We start from the raw sequence: 17720 nt of genomic DNA on the forward strand, positions 1-17720 counted from the left end.
TGAAAATTCTTTCTTTTACCTCTGGTCTCCAGCTGTCCATCACCTCTCCTCTGAAAAAATCCATTCAATTCGTTTTGTGGATATCCTTATTTTAATCCATATTTTATGGATATTGTAAGTAGAACTCTAAAGCAGCTTTCCAATGTGAGAATAAACCTCATCTTGGCCCTGTGGCAATCTGTCCTGGAATATATCCTGTTTGACAAAACTTTCATGAATCAGAAGTTCAGACTTTATTATCCTGGTGAGTATAATATGAGCTGTTCTCAAGGAGGAAGAATGGGAAAAACACCTAGAAGAGACATGAACATATACAATGTTAATACCCTAACAGAATTTCTGCCATCAAACAATCTCTGCCAAACTAGGTTATACTGTCAAGTTTTAAAAATCTGGTTTCCTAAGGAAATTATACCTAGTTCTATCAATATTACAAAATAATAGCCATGCTAAGTGCTATGTCATCTTCTATACACATATAATTGAAACTTCACAACAATCACCATAAAGTACATTTTATAGATGAAGAAAACCAAGGACAGGCAAAATTTGAAATCTGGACAGGGGCTCCAAACCCCTCACTTTTTAAAAATTGATTAATTCAGCCCTGACCGGTTTGGCTCAGTGGATAGAGTGTCGGCCTGCGGACTGAAGGGTCCCGGGTTCGATTCCGGTCGGGGGCATGTGCCTTGGTTGCGGATGCATCCCCGGTGGGGAGTGTGCAGGAGGCAGCTGATCGATGTTTCTGACTCTCTGTCCCTCTCCCTTCCTCTCTGTAAAAAAATCAATAAAATATATTTAAAAAAATAAAAATAAATAAAAATAAAAATTGATTAATTCAGAGAAAGGAAGGGAGAGAGAGAGATAGAAATACTAATGATGAGTAAGAATCATCCATGGGCTGCTTCCTGCACATCCCCGATTGGGGATAGAGCCTGAAACCCAGGCATGTGCCTTGTCTGGGAATTGAACTGTGACAGGTTCACTGCTCAACCACTGAGACACACTGGCGAAGCAAACCCCTCATTCTTTTTGTTTTGTAGCTGTTTTTAATCCTTACCCGAGGATATTTTTCAATTGATTTTTATGGAGAGTGGGAGAGAGAAGGAAAGACAGAGAGAAACATCAATGCAAGAGAAACACATCGATTGCTTGCCTCCTGCACAAGCCTAGACCAGGGCCCAGGCCGGGGTGGAGCCTGCAACCAAGGTACGTGCCCTTGACCGGAATCGAACCTAGGACCCTTCGGTCCACAGACCAATGCTTTATCCACTGAGCCAAACCAACTAGGGCAGCAAATCTCTCATTATTAATCTGCATGATACTTACCATTCTAATAGAGAATAGCCAAAAGAAGGTGGGTGACAATATTTTTTGTTTATATAGTTGGTTCTTGTTTATTCAAAAATTTTCACTCAAATATTAGGATCCATTAAAATTACGCATGATGTTTATGCACACGAACAACAGTGTGGTGATTGTGAGGGATGAGGTGGGGTGAACACACAATACAGTGCACAGATAATGTGTTGTAGAATTGTGCACCTGAAACCTGTATAATTTGGTTTAACAGTGTCACTTCAATAAATTCAATTAAAAAAAAATTACCTATGATGTTTAAATGCACATACCCAGGTCTCAGCACTGACCTAAAGAATTAGACTCTCTGGTGGGGTGAGTGGGGGGGAGGGAGGGGAAAGTCAGCATCTGGGAGACTGAGGCCCAAAGGGAAACAGAGGCAGTGGTGGTCAGGGAAAATGGCAGCTGCTTTTCTGGCAGGGGCATGGGTGCCAGGTACAGCACAGAGAGCTGGGCCAAGCTTACTGAGAGCCTGGGAGACCAGACACTGCCTGGGATTATGTTTCTCTCTCTCTGTATATATATAAACTAGAGGCCTGGGCATGAAATTCATGCACAGGTAGGGTCTCTAGGCCTGGCTGGTGATCAGGACCAATTGGGGCCTTCCTTCATTCCATGCTGCCCCCTGGTGGTCAGTGCATGTCATAGCGAGTGGTCGAACTCCTGGTCTGTTGAACTCCCGAGGGGACAATTTGCATATTAGCTTTTTATTATATAGGATGAGTCCCTTGGTACATGTATTTAACCATGGGTACACATATGTGTCTGTGTGGTGTACATGTGGTCTTGCCACTCTACTTTCAAGAAGTGGAGTCTATGCCCTCTATTTTTTTTTTTAAGTTTTTCATTGCTTTTTTTTTGTTAATCCTTACCTGAGGGTATTTTTCCATTGATTTTTTTTTTTTTTTTAGAGAGAGTGGAAAGGAGGGGGAGAGACAGAGAAGAGAGAGAGAGAGAGAGAGAGAGAGAGAGAGAGAGAGATTGGTTGCCTCCTGTATGTGCCCTGAGGTACCTGTCCTTGACTAGAATTGAACCTGAGACCCTTCAGTCCTCAGCCGAGGCTCTATTCACTGAGCCACATTGGTAGAGCTATGCCCCCTACCTTTGAATTGGGTGAGCTTTTGTAACTTAGTTAACCAGTAGATTGTGGTGGGAATGATGCTATGTGACTTCCGAAGCTAAGCCAAAAAGATGATTCAGCTTCTGACTCTAGTTTTGCTAGCTAGAACAATCACTCTTGGAATTTAGCCACCATGCAGTGAGGAAGTTGCCCAAGCTGCCTCAGGGAGAGACTACTTGGAGAGAAATTAACAGCCAGAACCAACTTGCCAGCTATGTGAACCGTGGTGGAAATGGATCTATCCCCTGTTATGCTGCCCAGACTAACGTAGCATGGAGTAGAGATGTGCCTTCCTGCCAAGTCCTGCCCAAATTTGAAGATTCAAGAGCTAAATAAATGCTTGCTGTTATTTTAAGCACTAAGTGAGCTGGTTTTTTAGGCAATAATACACTTCTAACCCAATAGTCATTCTGCCTTTCTTCCTATATGGATGAATTCTCCTGGGCTCTCTTTAAATATTCTGATAGTGTTAGGGGCAGAAATAGAATAGTGGGGACTAGCAATCATTATAAGAAATATTAATCATGCTCTGTTAACCATGATTGCTCTGTTCTAATTAGAGAATGCACATTCTAGCCTGGCTGAGTTGTATGCCCCTGGACATGGGAGTTAAGGAATACAGTCCATTCTCCTTCTCTGAGAACTGCCCATTATCATGGAAAGATTAACAACCTTATTACCTAAACAATGGAGTCATGGAGATGCCCCAGCCCACATTGCCAGTAACCCATAACCATTATACCCATTCTTATTCCTTTTGCCTACTTTCCCATGCCTGTAATTCCATTTGCCAACTTCCCCATGTCATCAGCAGACAAAAAGGGGCCACATGCTAACCTGACTAGCTCAGGGAAGGCCTGTGTGGCAGCCTTGCAAACTCAGAGACCTAACGTAACCACAAAGGATGGTCTGAAATTAAAACGTTTTAAACTATCCCTTCCTCTCTGAAATCAATAAAAAAATATATTTTTTATTAAAACAAAACAAAAACAAAAAAAAACCTTTTAAACTAAAAAGCAGTTTATGGCTGGTATCTCCCCTGAAAAAGTTCAATCTTTATCTTAACTGAGCCTGTCTATTGTATTTTTGCATCTACAATAACATATCATTGGAATGTCAAAGTACTTTCCCTTTTCCAGACCCCTCAAAACACAGGCACCAGAGACCACAAATCCCCTCATTGTTATTGAGTTAATTGTTGGCTGTTAACTATCCTGCACCCACTTGTGAGAAATGCTCAGCTGTCTGAATTAAAATAACGTACTCGGGGACAGAAGTATGGGGAAAATGAGACCTTTAATACGTTCTCAAGAGGTGGTGTTTCTCAGGTTGTACAGGCACACATAGAGTAGCGGATCATAGGCTATTTAATCCCTAAGGTGCGAGAGTCCCTCCTCCGTTTCCTCATTGGCTGAGTTCTATAGGGTTAACAGTTTCCTCATAAGTTGTCTCAACAGTTTCCTCATAAGTTTTTGTCTCTTATTGGGATATTTTTTAAAAAAATGGGCTGATACCTTTTCTAGTTGTTTCCACCTCCCCCTGTCTAGTTGAGGCGGGTGCCTGGGAGGGGATGGGGGTGGGGGGTGTTCCACCATGCTGCTGGCTCACGTATACAGTTCTTTGTTCTTATATCCTCTTCCCTCCTCCCTACATTCTGTTTGCCCTGGGGAAATTCAGTAACCATTTCCATTAAAAGTTGACTGTGCTGAAGATGGATCACAGAGGCCCACTTTCTACACCACCTAAGTAAAAGAAATATGTCTATCATTTTACTTTTTATCTAATCCCAGAGGTTTTCCTGCTTTGCTTTCTCCTGCCTCCCTAGTCTATCACCAATGGATTTCATGTAACCCATTTATGTCTCTCTTTGGATTGTAATGTATAAAACAAAGTGCAAAACTGCCATTCTCCGGAGTATTATCTCAATCTGTTGAGATTCTGCTTCCGGGTAATTATCACCAGTTTGGCTCAAATAAACTCACAAAAATTCTTCACAGGTTTGAATGTTTCTTACGTTAACAAATCTTTGTCTTTCTACCCAATATAAGGAGCTGGCTTCTGGGAGGGGAAGGGGTGCAGAGCAGATTTCCCCACAATGCCGGCATTATTGGAATAAATGCTCATACATGATTCACCCCTGTCTCTGCTTAATTGGCTCAAGTAGTGACAGGCAGCCCGAACCAAATTGTTGTCTGGTTTCAAAAGTATCCTTGTCCAATTTAATTTACTTTCCCAGATTCTTCTAATCACAGAATCACACAGTTCAGACTTCTGGTTATTTGAAGTTCTCATTATTACCCCAAGGTTTGGTTTCTCATCTAAAAAGCACTGGTAAATAAGAAAGCCTATCATTTAGACTTTATAATTGAGATAATCCATGTAATCATTTAGCATTGTGCCCAGCACAAAATGTTTTCTTTTATTATTCTTACAGGTTTCTTGCATTTATATCCCTCATTTCTTTACTGCACTTTTTTTCCTTATAGCTTAACTAGAGGCCCCATGCACGAAATTCGTGCAAGCTGATTCCCCTCCCCCCCCACCACAGCTGCTGCCTCTGCCTCAGCCCCCACCACCGCAACTTCGTCCAGAAGGTCGTCTGGAAGGACATCTGGTCCAATTAGCATTTACACTTTTATTATTATAGATGCCATGTCACAGGCTGTTTTCTATGACTGGCTTGCCCTTCCCTACCAGATCAGTTAGACTCTTACCTCATCCTTTAGTACTCCCACTTCTCCTGTGGGAAGCCTTCTCTGACTTCTCTAGTAATTAATACCTCTCTGTGCTCAAATAGCACCTTGGAAGAACCTCTCTTATAGCCCTTAACACATTGGGTTGTAATTAACTTTTTACCGGTGTTTCTTCTCCACTGGACTTTAAGTTCCTGGAAGGCAGGGTCAGAGTCTTTATATTCTCATCTTCTAACCTAGTACCTGGCACATCTTCATTCACTATCTCTATCTGTACCACTATGCTAGGAAACACTGTTGGTAAGCAATTAAGGGGTCCAAGTTTTGGCAGGCTTCCCCGGGGACAAAACAGCTCCACTTTCTCCTGCAAAGTTTTGGAAAATGTTCGTTAACATTTCAGCCTAATTTGTGAGGTGGAGACTACACCTTCTTAAGACTGCTGTGAAGATGAAGTCAAATAATATCTGCAAAAAGCCCATCACATGGCATTCAATCATCAGGATGTCACAAAATGCTTACCCAACAACCCCAATTTTCGGGCACCGCCACTCTAATCCTCCTTTGTGGCCCCTGCACGCTATGGGTAATTCCTAAGCGATCACTCTGGGCTCTCTAGTCCTCTCCTTGGTCTTTCCTCTAGTCTAGCTAGTAACTCTGCCTTTCAACCACTAGGTCCAGGGGTTCAGAAGCCATTCTTCTTCCTTGCTTCCAACTCTCTCCAAACCCTTCTGTTTTAGCCTTCCCCAGGCTAAAGGATGTGTCAAAGACACCTGATTTTTGCGAACTTTAGATATCAAAACTCTCTGGCTAGGGTTTTCCTGGGTAACTTGCGAGCCATTAGAAGATTAGCTACCAAATTTTGGTCCTCCCACTCTATGAGAAAGAAGCCTGCGTTTCAACTACACCGAGGTGGTTCTCTGCAGCGCCAGCCACGGCCGCGCTCAGTGCAGGAACGTTAAAGGGACAAACGAACGAATGAATGGGCTAGGTCGGCGGCCGGGCCTCTGTTACGTCGCCACGGGCGCGGGCGTGGCCGCGGAGCGCACCGCCCACTCCTCCCATCGCACGGAAGGTTCAGCCTGGAGCACCGAAGCTCCCGCCGCCCAGCGCGCCTCCCCCGCCCCCCAAATCCCTGCCCCGTCGCGTTGCGTCACTTCCGCCACCTCAGGGCCGGGGCTAGGGCGGGGAGCGCGGGGGAGGGCCCAGGTCTGAGGGAACCCCACCCGCATCCGCGTTCGAGCAGGGACTACATTTCCCGAGGGGCCTCGGCGGCGGTGGCGGCGGCGGGCGCGGCAACGTCCCCCCGGAAGTGGAGCCTGGGACTTCCACTCGTGCGTGAGGCGAGCGGAGCCGGAGACTAGACCGGAGGCCGAACTTGGGATCTGACAAGATGGCCGGGCTGCCCCGCAGGATTATCAAGGTAACCGCCCAGACCGGCCTCCGGCTCCCTGCTTTTGCCTGCTCAGCAGCCCCGGCAGCGTGGTTGCTCGCTTCCGCCGGCCCGCGCTGGGAGGCCGGAGGCAGGCGGAGAGGGTCTGGCCAGGCGGCGAGCGAAGTCTGCGCTGGGGAGGGGGCGCGGGGAGACTTCCGGCCGCGGTGGGGCAGCCGGGCGGCGAACACCCGGGGCTTCCAGGCGGCCCCCTGAGAGCCGGGAAGGCCTGGCCTACGCCCGGTGGAGGGTGGGGTTGTGGGGTTCTGGTCTTGGGCGCCGGCCTCCGCGGTCTTTCAGACCACCCTCAGGCGGAGGCCGCGGGCGCGCGGGAATCGCGGCGGGGCCCGGACTCTGGGCGGGGGTTGTGGCCCGACACGGTTCCCCGATCCTGGATCCCCTTCTCAGCCGGGGCAGGAGCTCAGGGGCGCAGCAGCCGCAGGTTCAGAATGAATGAACCGGGAGGGTGAGGCCGAGCCGGGCCCTGCACCCAGGAGGGCCGCGCGTCCTGCCGCCGATGGCACATGCTCGTACCTGGCATCCTGGGTCCGGGGACTTGGGGGCTCCGCGTCCGACTGCCCTAGCTTCCACGATCTCTTCCTTAAATACGTTTCCGCTCGTTGTCTCCGCGAAGTGATTTTACTTTGGTTTGCAAACTCAGACCTGTTTTTGTTCAGAGGAAATAGTTTAATAAGGGACTGGGGGGCTCAGGTCTGGGGGCCTTATGAAATCTTTTGCCTTTCGATTTTGTACACTTTTAATTATTAGACGGTTCTTCTGCTCGTTGTTAATGGTATACTTTGAGAAGTACATATTGAATCCTGTAAAAATTCGGAATCTCGGTTTTGTAAATTCTTTACATAAGTCTTCAAATGTGAAATGTTACTTGAACTCACAAAAAACCTTGCATTTTTTGGTCAGTTTTAATGAAGGAAATAAGTTGAATCTGTCTTGTTTAATATTAGGTGGGGCAAAAGTAGGTTTACCATTGTGAGTACGAGAAGCACTTTATTCTTGTATTATTTTTATTAACTACTGTGTTTTCCTTTGGAATACCTACTTTTGCCCCCACCCTGTATGTAAGTTAACGTGATTAAATTGAAGCATCACTTTGCTTGATAAAACCAGGTGAATGTGTTTGTTTCAAAGTTTGGGGGAGAAAATTACTATGTGAAAGAAAGACCTGTTGAAGGATGATGTGTTGGGTAGTGCTTCGTGCAGTTTCAGTTAAATATATATGGGTGTCTCTGATCTAAAAGATGCTTGATTTAGTGAAACAGGACATTTTATGAGATAGAAATTATAATAATGTGGACCTTCATAGTGAGAAATTTGTTGTACTGTATTATAGATTTATCTAGGACTTTGTCCAAGGAAGTTTAATTGCTCTATGCATTGCGAGGGCCTTACAGTGTGGTTTTAGTTATAATGCAATCGCACGGCTCCAATGGTCATGTTTATTGAGGGCTCAGTTGAAAATGAGGGGTGGAGGGAGGATAGAGCTGTACACCAGATATTCTCGAATTATTATTTACTACTGAGGTTATTGATTAAGTGCATAATATAATTTGATATTCAAGATAATTCTTCAAAATACATAATGGATTAAAGTCTTAACATATTTTTCCATTTTTGCTTGATTCTTAAGATACTGTGCAGTAACATTGAAAGCCTTGGATGGAAAAATAAATTCTGTCTAACCTTGTTTAAAGTGATAATGACTTAAGGTGATAATGACTTAAGGTAATAATTTCAAGTTTTCATAATTCAATTCATTTGGCACACAATAATTTTGTTTACACTAGGCATTTATATTTTATTATTTAAACCAAGACAGCGATAACACAATTTTAATTTTACAGTATTTTGTTGGTATCATCTCTTTAATGAACGGTGATTTGATTTGGGTTTTATCTTGTAAAACTTAGGTGGTTCTTACTTTATGCCATTTGTAGCTTAAAAGAACTGCTTTCTCCAATCCGTAGGAAGGATTAAAAGATTATGCTATGTGTGTTTTTTAGTGCCCATGCTTACATGATGTAGGTTTTTCCATAATCAATTAAAATGTCTATTTTTAAATATCAGAATTTTTTTTTAAAAGTTTGCTGCTTCTCTCACACCCACAGTACAAATTTCTTTGTGGAATTTAATGGTGGTGGTGGTGGTGGTGGTATGGGTAACTCCACTGTCCTGAATGATAGGAACATACTATCCTTCATTGGACAACTGTAATATGATGCTATCTATCTCAAAATGGTCATCATTTACATTTGCAAAATTCTCTAACCATTTGATACCTGCAGGAATCTTGTGATGTAGACAATACAGTTTGTAGTCTAAGAACCCATTGAAATCACTTTTGGCAAGAAGAAGAATTTGAATATTGATTCAGTATGACCTTCCTCAGTGTCTTGTTATTATGAAATGAAATAATGTATTAGTATGTAAGAGTACCTTGAGATCTGTAACTATACAAATATAAGAATTACTATTCACCCAGTTGGATTTTCGTTTCCAATCCAGTAGCAAATCCTATAGGCTCCACTTTCAAAATATATCCTGAATCAGACTCATTTCATCATCTTTCTGAAACCATTGTTCAATTCCATCATTTGTTGCCTGGCCTACTATATCAGTCTCCTTTCGGCTTAAAAGGAGATTTTTAAAAATATAGATCATGTCACTCCCCTGCCCAGAACTTTACAAAGGTTCTCCATCCATCACACTTAGAATAAAATCTTGACTGCCTCCTTCGCCCCCGCCCTCCCCAATACCTACAAGGTCCTTCATGTCACTGGGATCTGCCTACCTCTGAGATTATCTCCTGCACTTCTCTCTTTGTGTTACTCCACTTCAACCACACTATTGATTTGCTGTATCCTATACACTGGAACCTTGTTTATTCCAGTCACAGGGCTTTCCTCCTGTTTATTGCATTGCTTATTGTTCAATTCTTGACTCACATGACATATCTAATGAAAGGTTTACCTTAAGATTCCTAAAACACAGTTTTCCTCTTCCCCTCCCCATATTTTCTCTTCATTTTCATATTTGCCTCCTCTTGGTTCTTGGGTCGACACTCAACCACCGAGCCACACCAGCCAGGCAGCACTGATATATTGATTGGATGAATGGATGTGCTTCAGTCTCTTTGGAAGAAAGTTTTAGGAAAGTTATTCTATATCATAATTTGACAGTGTTACTACTTAGTAGATTCTATCTGAACCAATCACTGAGCTAAAAATTAGTCTCTTTCCACCCATAATCATTAAAAAACAAAACAAGCCAATTTTTTATTTTGTTGCCTAGGAAATATTTGAATTGAAAAGTACATAAGAGGAAGATTTAAGGTTCTAAAGTATCGTAGAGGAAGATTTAAGACTCTCTCATCTGTCCTTCAGCATTCCAGTTATCCTCCCCAGACAACCACTATTTTCATTGTATATCCTTCCAGAAAGACCAGAGACTTAGTGCATGCATATATGTTAATCCCATTCCCTTCCTCATGCAAATACCTTGATTCCCTGCTCTCCCCCATTATATAGAGGTGAGTAATTTTTTTTAAAGGCGGTTTTGTGGAACCTTGTGGTTAGACCTTAACTTAACTAATTGTTGATAACTTTTAGATTGTTCCCAAAATTTTGCTGTACAAACAATGCTGTAATGAATAGTCTTATATAGTGGTATTTTGCACATGTGCGAGTTAATACCGAGTCTTAGCAGTTCCGTGTTCAGCAAGAAGTTAAATTTTTTTTTCCGCTTCCCTCCAGGGCCAAAGCTCCTTTAGTCCCTAAAAGGGACTGAGCAATTAAAGCTTAAACTCATATAGGTTAAAGGGTACCTAAAGTAAGATGTCTTTCCTAATCCCTCTGTCATAAAAAAGAACCAGTTATTTTGGGAACAAATAAATGAGATCAGTAGTTGTGGCCTTGGTCAAAAACAACTTTATTTCAGCTTTACATGTTGCACTGACAGTGACAGTCCTTTGTCTTCTCAAAGTTAATCATGAAAACAATAAAATATAACCTTAGGAAACTGGTTAACTTAATTTAAGGAGTTAACTTACTTGGTTAAAACTTAGCAAACTAATCGGAAATTAGAATTTCATCAGTCTTTCCTAAAATTTACTTTTCTGTTTGGTGAGGTTTAGTTTCAAATTATGAAAAACCTGATATGGGAGTCTCAGGCCCGGTGCCATCTTCCACACACTCATCTTGAGAGGCTCTGAGGGGCCTGTCCCCTCTCACCTTGCTTCTGGGCTTTTGGACTGTTTATTTCTGCTGTGATTTTTCCCACACCCAAATCCTCTCTTTCCTCACATCCCAGGTAGCTGAGACTCAGCACTGCCCTGACCAGGGTCTGAGGCTGCAGATAACCAGTACTCAAAAAACAATCAACCAACCAAAAGAAACCTGATATGATCTGACTTTGTATTGAGACGAGTTCTGTTTATTTTTTACTTCAATAATTTTGATTTAAAAAATACAGATAGCACTTTTTCCTATCACTACTTAAAAGCCACTCATTTAAAATATATAAGGCAGTTTTTAGTAAGAAAAGTGATTCAGAAAACTGCGCCTTTAAAAAAATATCTTCAGCGAGGATATATTTTTATTGATATGAGAGGGAGAGAAAGAGAAACATCGATGTAAGAGAGAAATATCAATTGGTTGCTTCCCCTTAGCACCCTGGTGGGGATTGAACCCAAAACCTAGGTATGTACCCTGACCAGGAATCGAACCCTTGACCTTTCCTGTATACTAGACAATGCTCTAACCATCTGAGCCATGCTGGAAAGGACAAACTGAGCCTTTTTTTAAGCCCAGAAAATCATTGGTGGATAAAGCATCATTGTCGTCATCCGTCGGCTTCCCTCCCCCAACCACTTAAAGAAAGATATGAAAAACTTACCATGATGATGATGTACTTGTTATAAATTGTAATTAAAACATCTTTTTTTTTTAATTGGTATTTTACAGAGAGGAAGGGAGAGAGATAGAGAGTCAGAAACATCCATGAGAGAGAAACCGATCAGCTGCCTCCTGCACACCCCCTACTGGGGATGTGCTCGCAACCAAGGTACATGCCCTTGACCGGAATCGAACCTGGGACCCTTGAGTCTGCAGGCTGACGCTCTATCCACTGAGCCAAACCAGTTAGGGCTAAAGCATCTTTAGGAAACAAAAGAAACTCATAGTAAAAATTTGACTAGAGACAGTATGGTTCTTAGCTCTTTTGGTTGTTCCAATTGAGTTTTCTGACCTTCTTAGGCAATAAACCATGGTTTTTGCATATGACTTCTAGGGATCCTGTCTCCATGGATTCCAGGTAAGAATCCCGAGACTACTTTTGGTAATGATTAAACTTCCAAGCTTATAAAGATACTGTTTAATATAATAAGAACTACCTAATGTTTTTATTATTAAATATGAGCATAATTGAAAAGAAGTTAAAATAGTAGTTGAGTGTTACTTTTTAAGTTTCTCTGTGTCAAGCACTTTCTTCAGTTTACACTGATCAACTCCCACACTATAGAAATTATCAAGCACTTTCTGAATGCCCACCATGCTAAATGATGAAAGCATCAGAAATGTTATGTGTTTACTTTGTGGAAGTTCTGAGTTATTTTCACACTTGTGACCATTTATAGCCATAGAGATTTAACACAGTAAAGAACACCATCCTTTTTCTTTTCCGATGAGTCTGTAGGCCAAAGGAGTTGGGTCACTAGGAGTCCCCACCAGCAAGTCAGTACCTTTGCTTTTTTCTTATACCTAGTAGTTTGGTTTACCTGTGGGTAAATGGTTTTAAGAAGAAAATAATTTACCCTATAGATTCATGCAATATGGATTCTGAACTTACATTTAAACCTGTTATTTATTGTGAGTTATGGGTGCATATGCCAGAAATGAGAAAATGAGGCTAGCATCCAGCAGGGGCTTTGAACATTACAGTTGTAGTCAACACAGTTGTGATGTAGGTGCCTAATCACTGTTATAATTTTACTTTCTAAACACAAAATAGATCTAAAAGGCATAGTATATGTAGTAATGTGATAATCAAGAAATAAACATTATGCCCTAACCGATTTGGCTCAGTGGATAGAGCGTCGGCCTGCGGACTCAAGGGTCCCAGGTTTGATTCTGGTCAAGGGCATGTTACCTTGGTTGCGGGCACACCCCCAGTAGGGAGTGTGAAAGAGGCAGCTGATTGATGTTTCTAACTCTCTATCCCTCTCCTTTCCTCTCTGTAAAAAAATCAATAAAATATATTTTAAAAAAAGAAACATTATTTTTTGTGTGTGAAAGATGAATCAGTGGTATTATACAGTTGAAATTTTCTTGGCAGATGTAGTGAATGAAGGACAGCATGGATATACAAATTAGGAGTTGTAATAATGGGGAGACAGTTAACTTCAGCTAAAATCTCAGCAGCCGTGTGTGTGTGTGTGTGTGTGTGTGTGTGTGTGTGTGTGTGTGTATATATATATTTTAGAGAGAGGGGGTGGGGGGAGAAAGAAACATCAGTGTGAGAGTGAAACATCGGTGGTTTCCTCCTGCACTCCCCAAACTGTGGATCTAGCCCGAAACCCGGGCATGTGCCCTGACCAGGAATTGAACTGGAAACCTCTGGGTGCATAGGATAACACCTAACCAACTGAGCCACACCCGTCAGGGCAATCTTAGCAGCTTTTAAAAATGCTTCTCAAATGAGATTTTGGGTGTGTGGGTTTTTTTTAATCCTCACCCCAGGATATTTTTTCCATTGATTTTTAGAGAGAAAGGAAGGGAGGGAGGAGTGGTAGAGAGAGGGAGAGGGAAAGAGAGACACAGACATCGATTGGTTGCCTCCCGCATGCACTCTGACCTTGGCAAGGGTTGAACCTGCAGCCAGTCGTAATCTAGCCGGAGACCCTTTGGTGGGAGGGCCAACACTCCTAACCACTGAGCCAAAGCAGCCAGGGCGAAGTTTTTTTTTAATGTTAAATATAGTCATCTTTAATTTGTAGATTAGATAGGACAGTGGTCGGCAAACTGAGGCTCCCGAGCCGCGGTTTGCCGCTCTGTTGACTAATAAGTTTTCCGACCACTGACCTAGACTCTCGATTCCAATAATTACAGGCTGTTGTTGTTCCTTGTGATTAAGCCCCTATCCCAGTGGTCGGCAAACTCATTAGTCAATAGAGCAGCAAACTGCGGCTCGCGAGCCGCAGTTTGCCGACCACTGAATAGGATGTAGGATTACCATCACCATAGTCTAAGAGTGAGAACCATGGCCCTAGCGTCTCTGGTGGCAGAAGCCATTAGTGTGTGGTTGGAAGAACTGGATAACTGGTTAAGAGCCCTCAGAGAATCAACAGAAAGATTTCATTAGTCATTCTTTTAAGAGCTACACCACGTCAATCCTGGACATAGCTATTCGAAAATCTTCTAAGGGTACTTTAATTTTGAATTGGCCTGTAATTCAGCTTTTCTAAATAATTTGGATTCAGCTATAATTTAAAGTATTTTAGATGTTGGTTTCAGAATCTAATGTTGACATATTTTACCTTTTAAATATTTCCTCTTCAGATTTTTAAACTCTTTTAGTTTTCAGTACCATCACAATATGTCACTATTAGAGATTTGGTTTATTTTGGGCAAATCAGTTTTTATTTTCAAAGTCTTTATAAACTAGTAATTGAAGGCATGATTACCAAGGGAATACTAGAAGAAATATAATAAGTGTTATTTGTGTCTTGAGATCATGGGTGCTTTTTATTTCTTTATAACTTTTTAAGATTTCTGTATAGTTCATACTAAAAAAAAATGTTGACTCTGTAAAGTTGCTATTTTTACTGACTCTAAAGGACTATTGGGATTACCATTCCCTACCCCCTTTTACCATGGGGTGGGGCAAAAGTGGCTTTAGTAAACTAGTAAGAGCCCAAAGCCAAATTTGGGTCTTTTGTAACATTGTGATTTGTATGCCTTTTTATTACCCATTCATGAGATGTGTTTCAGTTCAATTAAGTTAACATTTATTGAATACATAATATGTATTCAGCACGAAGCCAGGTGAACAAGATGGCTTCCTTACCTAGTAGAAAACACAGTTGTGAAATAATGAAACCAGAAGTTATAGTGAGGTGTGTTATGAAAGAAGATACACATGGGATTTAAGGATGTCTAAGGATGAAGGAAAGATTTGTTGAGCAAGTGTTTTAAATTTGAAGAGGAGGGAGAGTTTTGGGCAAAAGGAGAGAGAGAATGAATGAAGGAATAGGAATGAGAATATATATAAATGCATAGCATATTCCAGTAATCCAGTGTGTGTGGTGCCTACTGTTGAACTACTTTCAGAGAGTTCGCATTAAGCTTTCTTGGGCAAACAAAGCATTGTTGGGTTTTGAATTGTTAAATTAATACTTAGTCTTTGAATTATATTTATCAGTGTGTGGCAACTATTCTCTAAGTGGGATTGGTCTTACAGTTTTTATTATGTAAACATTAGAAATCTTTTATTGAGCACTTAACTGTGTACAAGGCATTGTTCTAAGCATGTTACATGCATTGATTTATTTTAACAGCAATCCTATGATGTGGCTACAGTTTTATCTCTAAATTAGAGGCCTAGTGCATGGATTCGTGCACTGGTGGGGTCCCTTGGCCTGGCCTGCGGGGATTGGGTTGAAACTAGGGATTGGGCCTAAACCAGCTCTCCAACATCCCCCAAGGGGTCCCAGATTGCCAGAGGGTGGTTCTCAGGTGATGCACCCCGGAATCGGGATCCCTCCTCTCTTGTTCCAGGTACGTCACCTGAGAACCACAGCTGCCAAGTCACTGAAGCTCAGCAGCTCCTGCGTCGAGCGTCTGCCCCCTGGTGGTCATTGTGCATCATAGCTACCAGTCAGATGGTCGGACGGTCACTTAGGCTTTTATATATATAGATTACTGATATGGACGGCTGCACAGAGGGATTAAATAATTGGTGGAGTTGCAATATGAACCCAGGCAATTTGATTCTGTTGACTGTGGGTGCTGTGGATGAAATGTGCCAGAACATATCTGCTCCTATGTGATAACTGAGTACATGTATTTTTATATTTTACTAGAGGCTCAGCGCGCAAAATCGCGCAAGACTCAGACCCACTGCGCCGGCAGGACCCAGACTGACTCCATGTCACGAGACCCATCAATGCACCTCCTGGTGACCGGTTGTTTGGGCGTTATGGCATTATGGCCACTGGCCTTTTATAATATAGATCATTTGGATACATGAAGTGAAAATATGTACATGTGCAGAGTCTATAGTGCTTATTTAGCTTTCTATTTTTTTTTTTTTTTAAATCAAAAGTCTCCTTATTGTAGTTTAATTGGAGTCCCTATTTAGCTTGCCTTAATATGGTATGCCTCTGCTCTCTAGGGGCATATTCCATACCTGCCCTCCTGGGTGTCTGGATTTGGGGAAGTGTGGGGTTCCAGTGAGAAGGAACTAAAGAGCAGCTATTTCTCTCTTGCTCCTTCCTTCCTTCCTTCCTTCCTTCCTTCCTTCCTTCCTTCCTTCCTTCCTTCCTTCCTTCCTTCGTCTTTCTTTCAACATACTTATATTTGATAGCTCACTTGCTATTTCTTACCAGCAAAATTCATTTTAGGTAACACCGTGTTAGACTATACCACTCTAATGTTAATTTTAAACAAGATTTTTTTTTTTTCATTTAGTAAGCCTAAAAATGAATTAGAATTAAATTTAATTTTGTGTTTTTCACTCAGGGATGATATATGTACCTACTTAATTTTTGCTTTGGCTTTTACAGTTGAGGCACAATGATTTACATAAAGTTTGAAATTTCTTTAGATGTGTAAGAGCTAGTACCCCTATTAATATGTATCTTTTCAAATACAACAATCTGTCTATCCTGTCTTTATTGTTGCAATTCAGATAAAGGGTTAAACTGAAAGTGCTGCAAACTCCATTCTGACTGTGATTAGAGATCAGTGAGTATTTGGCCAAACCTTGCATATTTCTTATCAGAATCTTCTAGTTAAATTTTGTGGGATGCCGATGTATTGAGTGGTAGGAACTAGAAGATATTTTCTGTGAATGCTGTTTTTGTTTTTCAAACTATAAGACAAAGTTTACTTAGAAAGTCACAGAAGTAGAAGTGAGTGGTAGAAGAAATGGGCTCTGGAAACAAAATTACAGAGGTAAAAAAGGGGGCAGCCCTTGCAGCTTAGGAGAGAGAAAGGTAAAGGTGTAAAGCATTTAGGATTAAGAGGAGGGGGATGTGAAGGGTGCTTGTGTGCTCCTGGGAGGGAGAGCGCCTGTGAACACTTGTTTTTAATCAGAGGACTTAGTTCGTGGTGTGTATCAGAATTATCTGGAACACTTATAAATTTAACAGTTGCTGGCCCAAGCATGGTATTTTTTATGTTTTGTTTTAAGATCTCTAGATGATTTTATTGTATGCCTTGCAGAAACAATGGCTTTGTGTGTACTTGGCTTTAGTGCAAAGATGGGTAGAATGTGGAAATACAAGTAAAATCATACAGCCAGTACTTTCTCATATATAGAAAACAAAGGCGATAATGGGAACACCAAAGATGTGACTATGTGGGTGGGGGAACCCTCAAGATTGGTTTAGGGGAAGATATTTTTAGAAGTCTGAGATTTGAGCTAAATTTTGAAAGATAAATAGAAAAGTTGGGTGGAGGAGTATAATGCCATTGCAGATTAACAGCAAACTCTAGGAAGATATTTGAGCAGTGCTAAAACTATAACATAAGTCAGCACATCTTTGCTTGGACCACAGACACTTCAAATGCAATCGTTGAGTTTGAAAAGTTTTTCTTCAGAAGTAGTTTATGAATTTATGAGTTCATTACTAAAAATTCAGTTAATGTAATAAATATGCTATTTACTGAAAATAACCAAGTAGTACAGATAATTATTTCCCCTTCACTTTCTTTTGCTATTCCAACCTGTAATTTATAGGTAAAATACTATTTTACTGAATATGAAAGGAAAATCTAAGTGCTTCATTTATTTTTTTGAGATATAATTCACATACCATAAAATTTACCCTTTTAAAATGTACAATTCACTTGTTTTAACATATTAACAAAATTGTGCACCCACC

At 41.4% G+C, this 17720-nt stretch overlaps 1 protein-coding gene across 2 annotated transcripts in view; it reads left to right on the top strand.

Annotated features, from left to right (window-relative positions):
* Positions 1-6209: 6209 nt before the first annotated feature.
* UBE2N (ubiquitin conjugating enzyme E2 N) overlaps positions 6210-17720 on the top strand; it is a 44570-nt gene continuing 33059 nt past the window's right edge. The window contains exon 1 of one of the 2 annotated variants that reach the window (XM_080659756.1): positions 6210-6592. In XM_080659756.1, the coding sequence (XP_080515882.1) occupies positions 6563-6592 (30 nt within the window). In that variant the 5' untranslated portion in view covers positions 6210-6562. The remainder of the gene's footprint in view (positions 6593-17720) is intronic. The other variant, XR_013960107.1, reaches the window with a different exon arrangement.

Source organism: Plecotus auritus (assembly GCF_963455305.1).
Source record: "Plecotus auritus genome assembly, chromosome: 3".
Lineage (NCBI taxonomy): Eukaryota > Metazoa > Chordata > Mammalia > Chiroptera > Vespertilionidae > Plecotus > Plecotus auritus.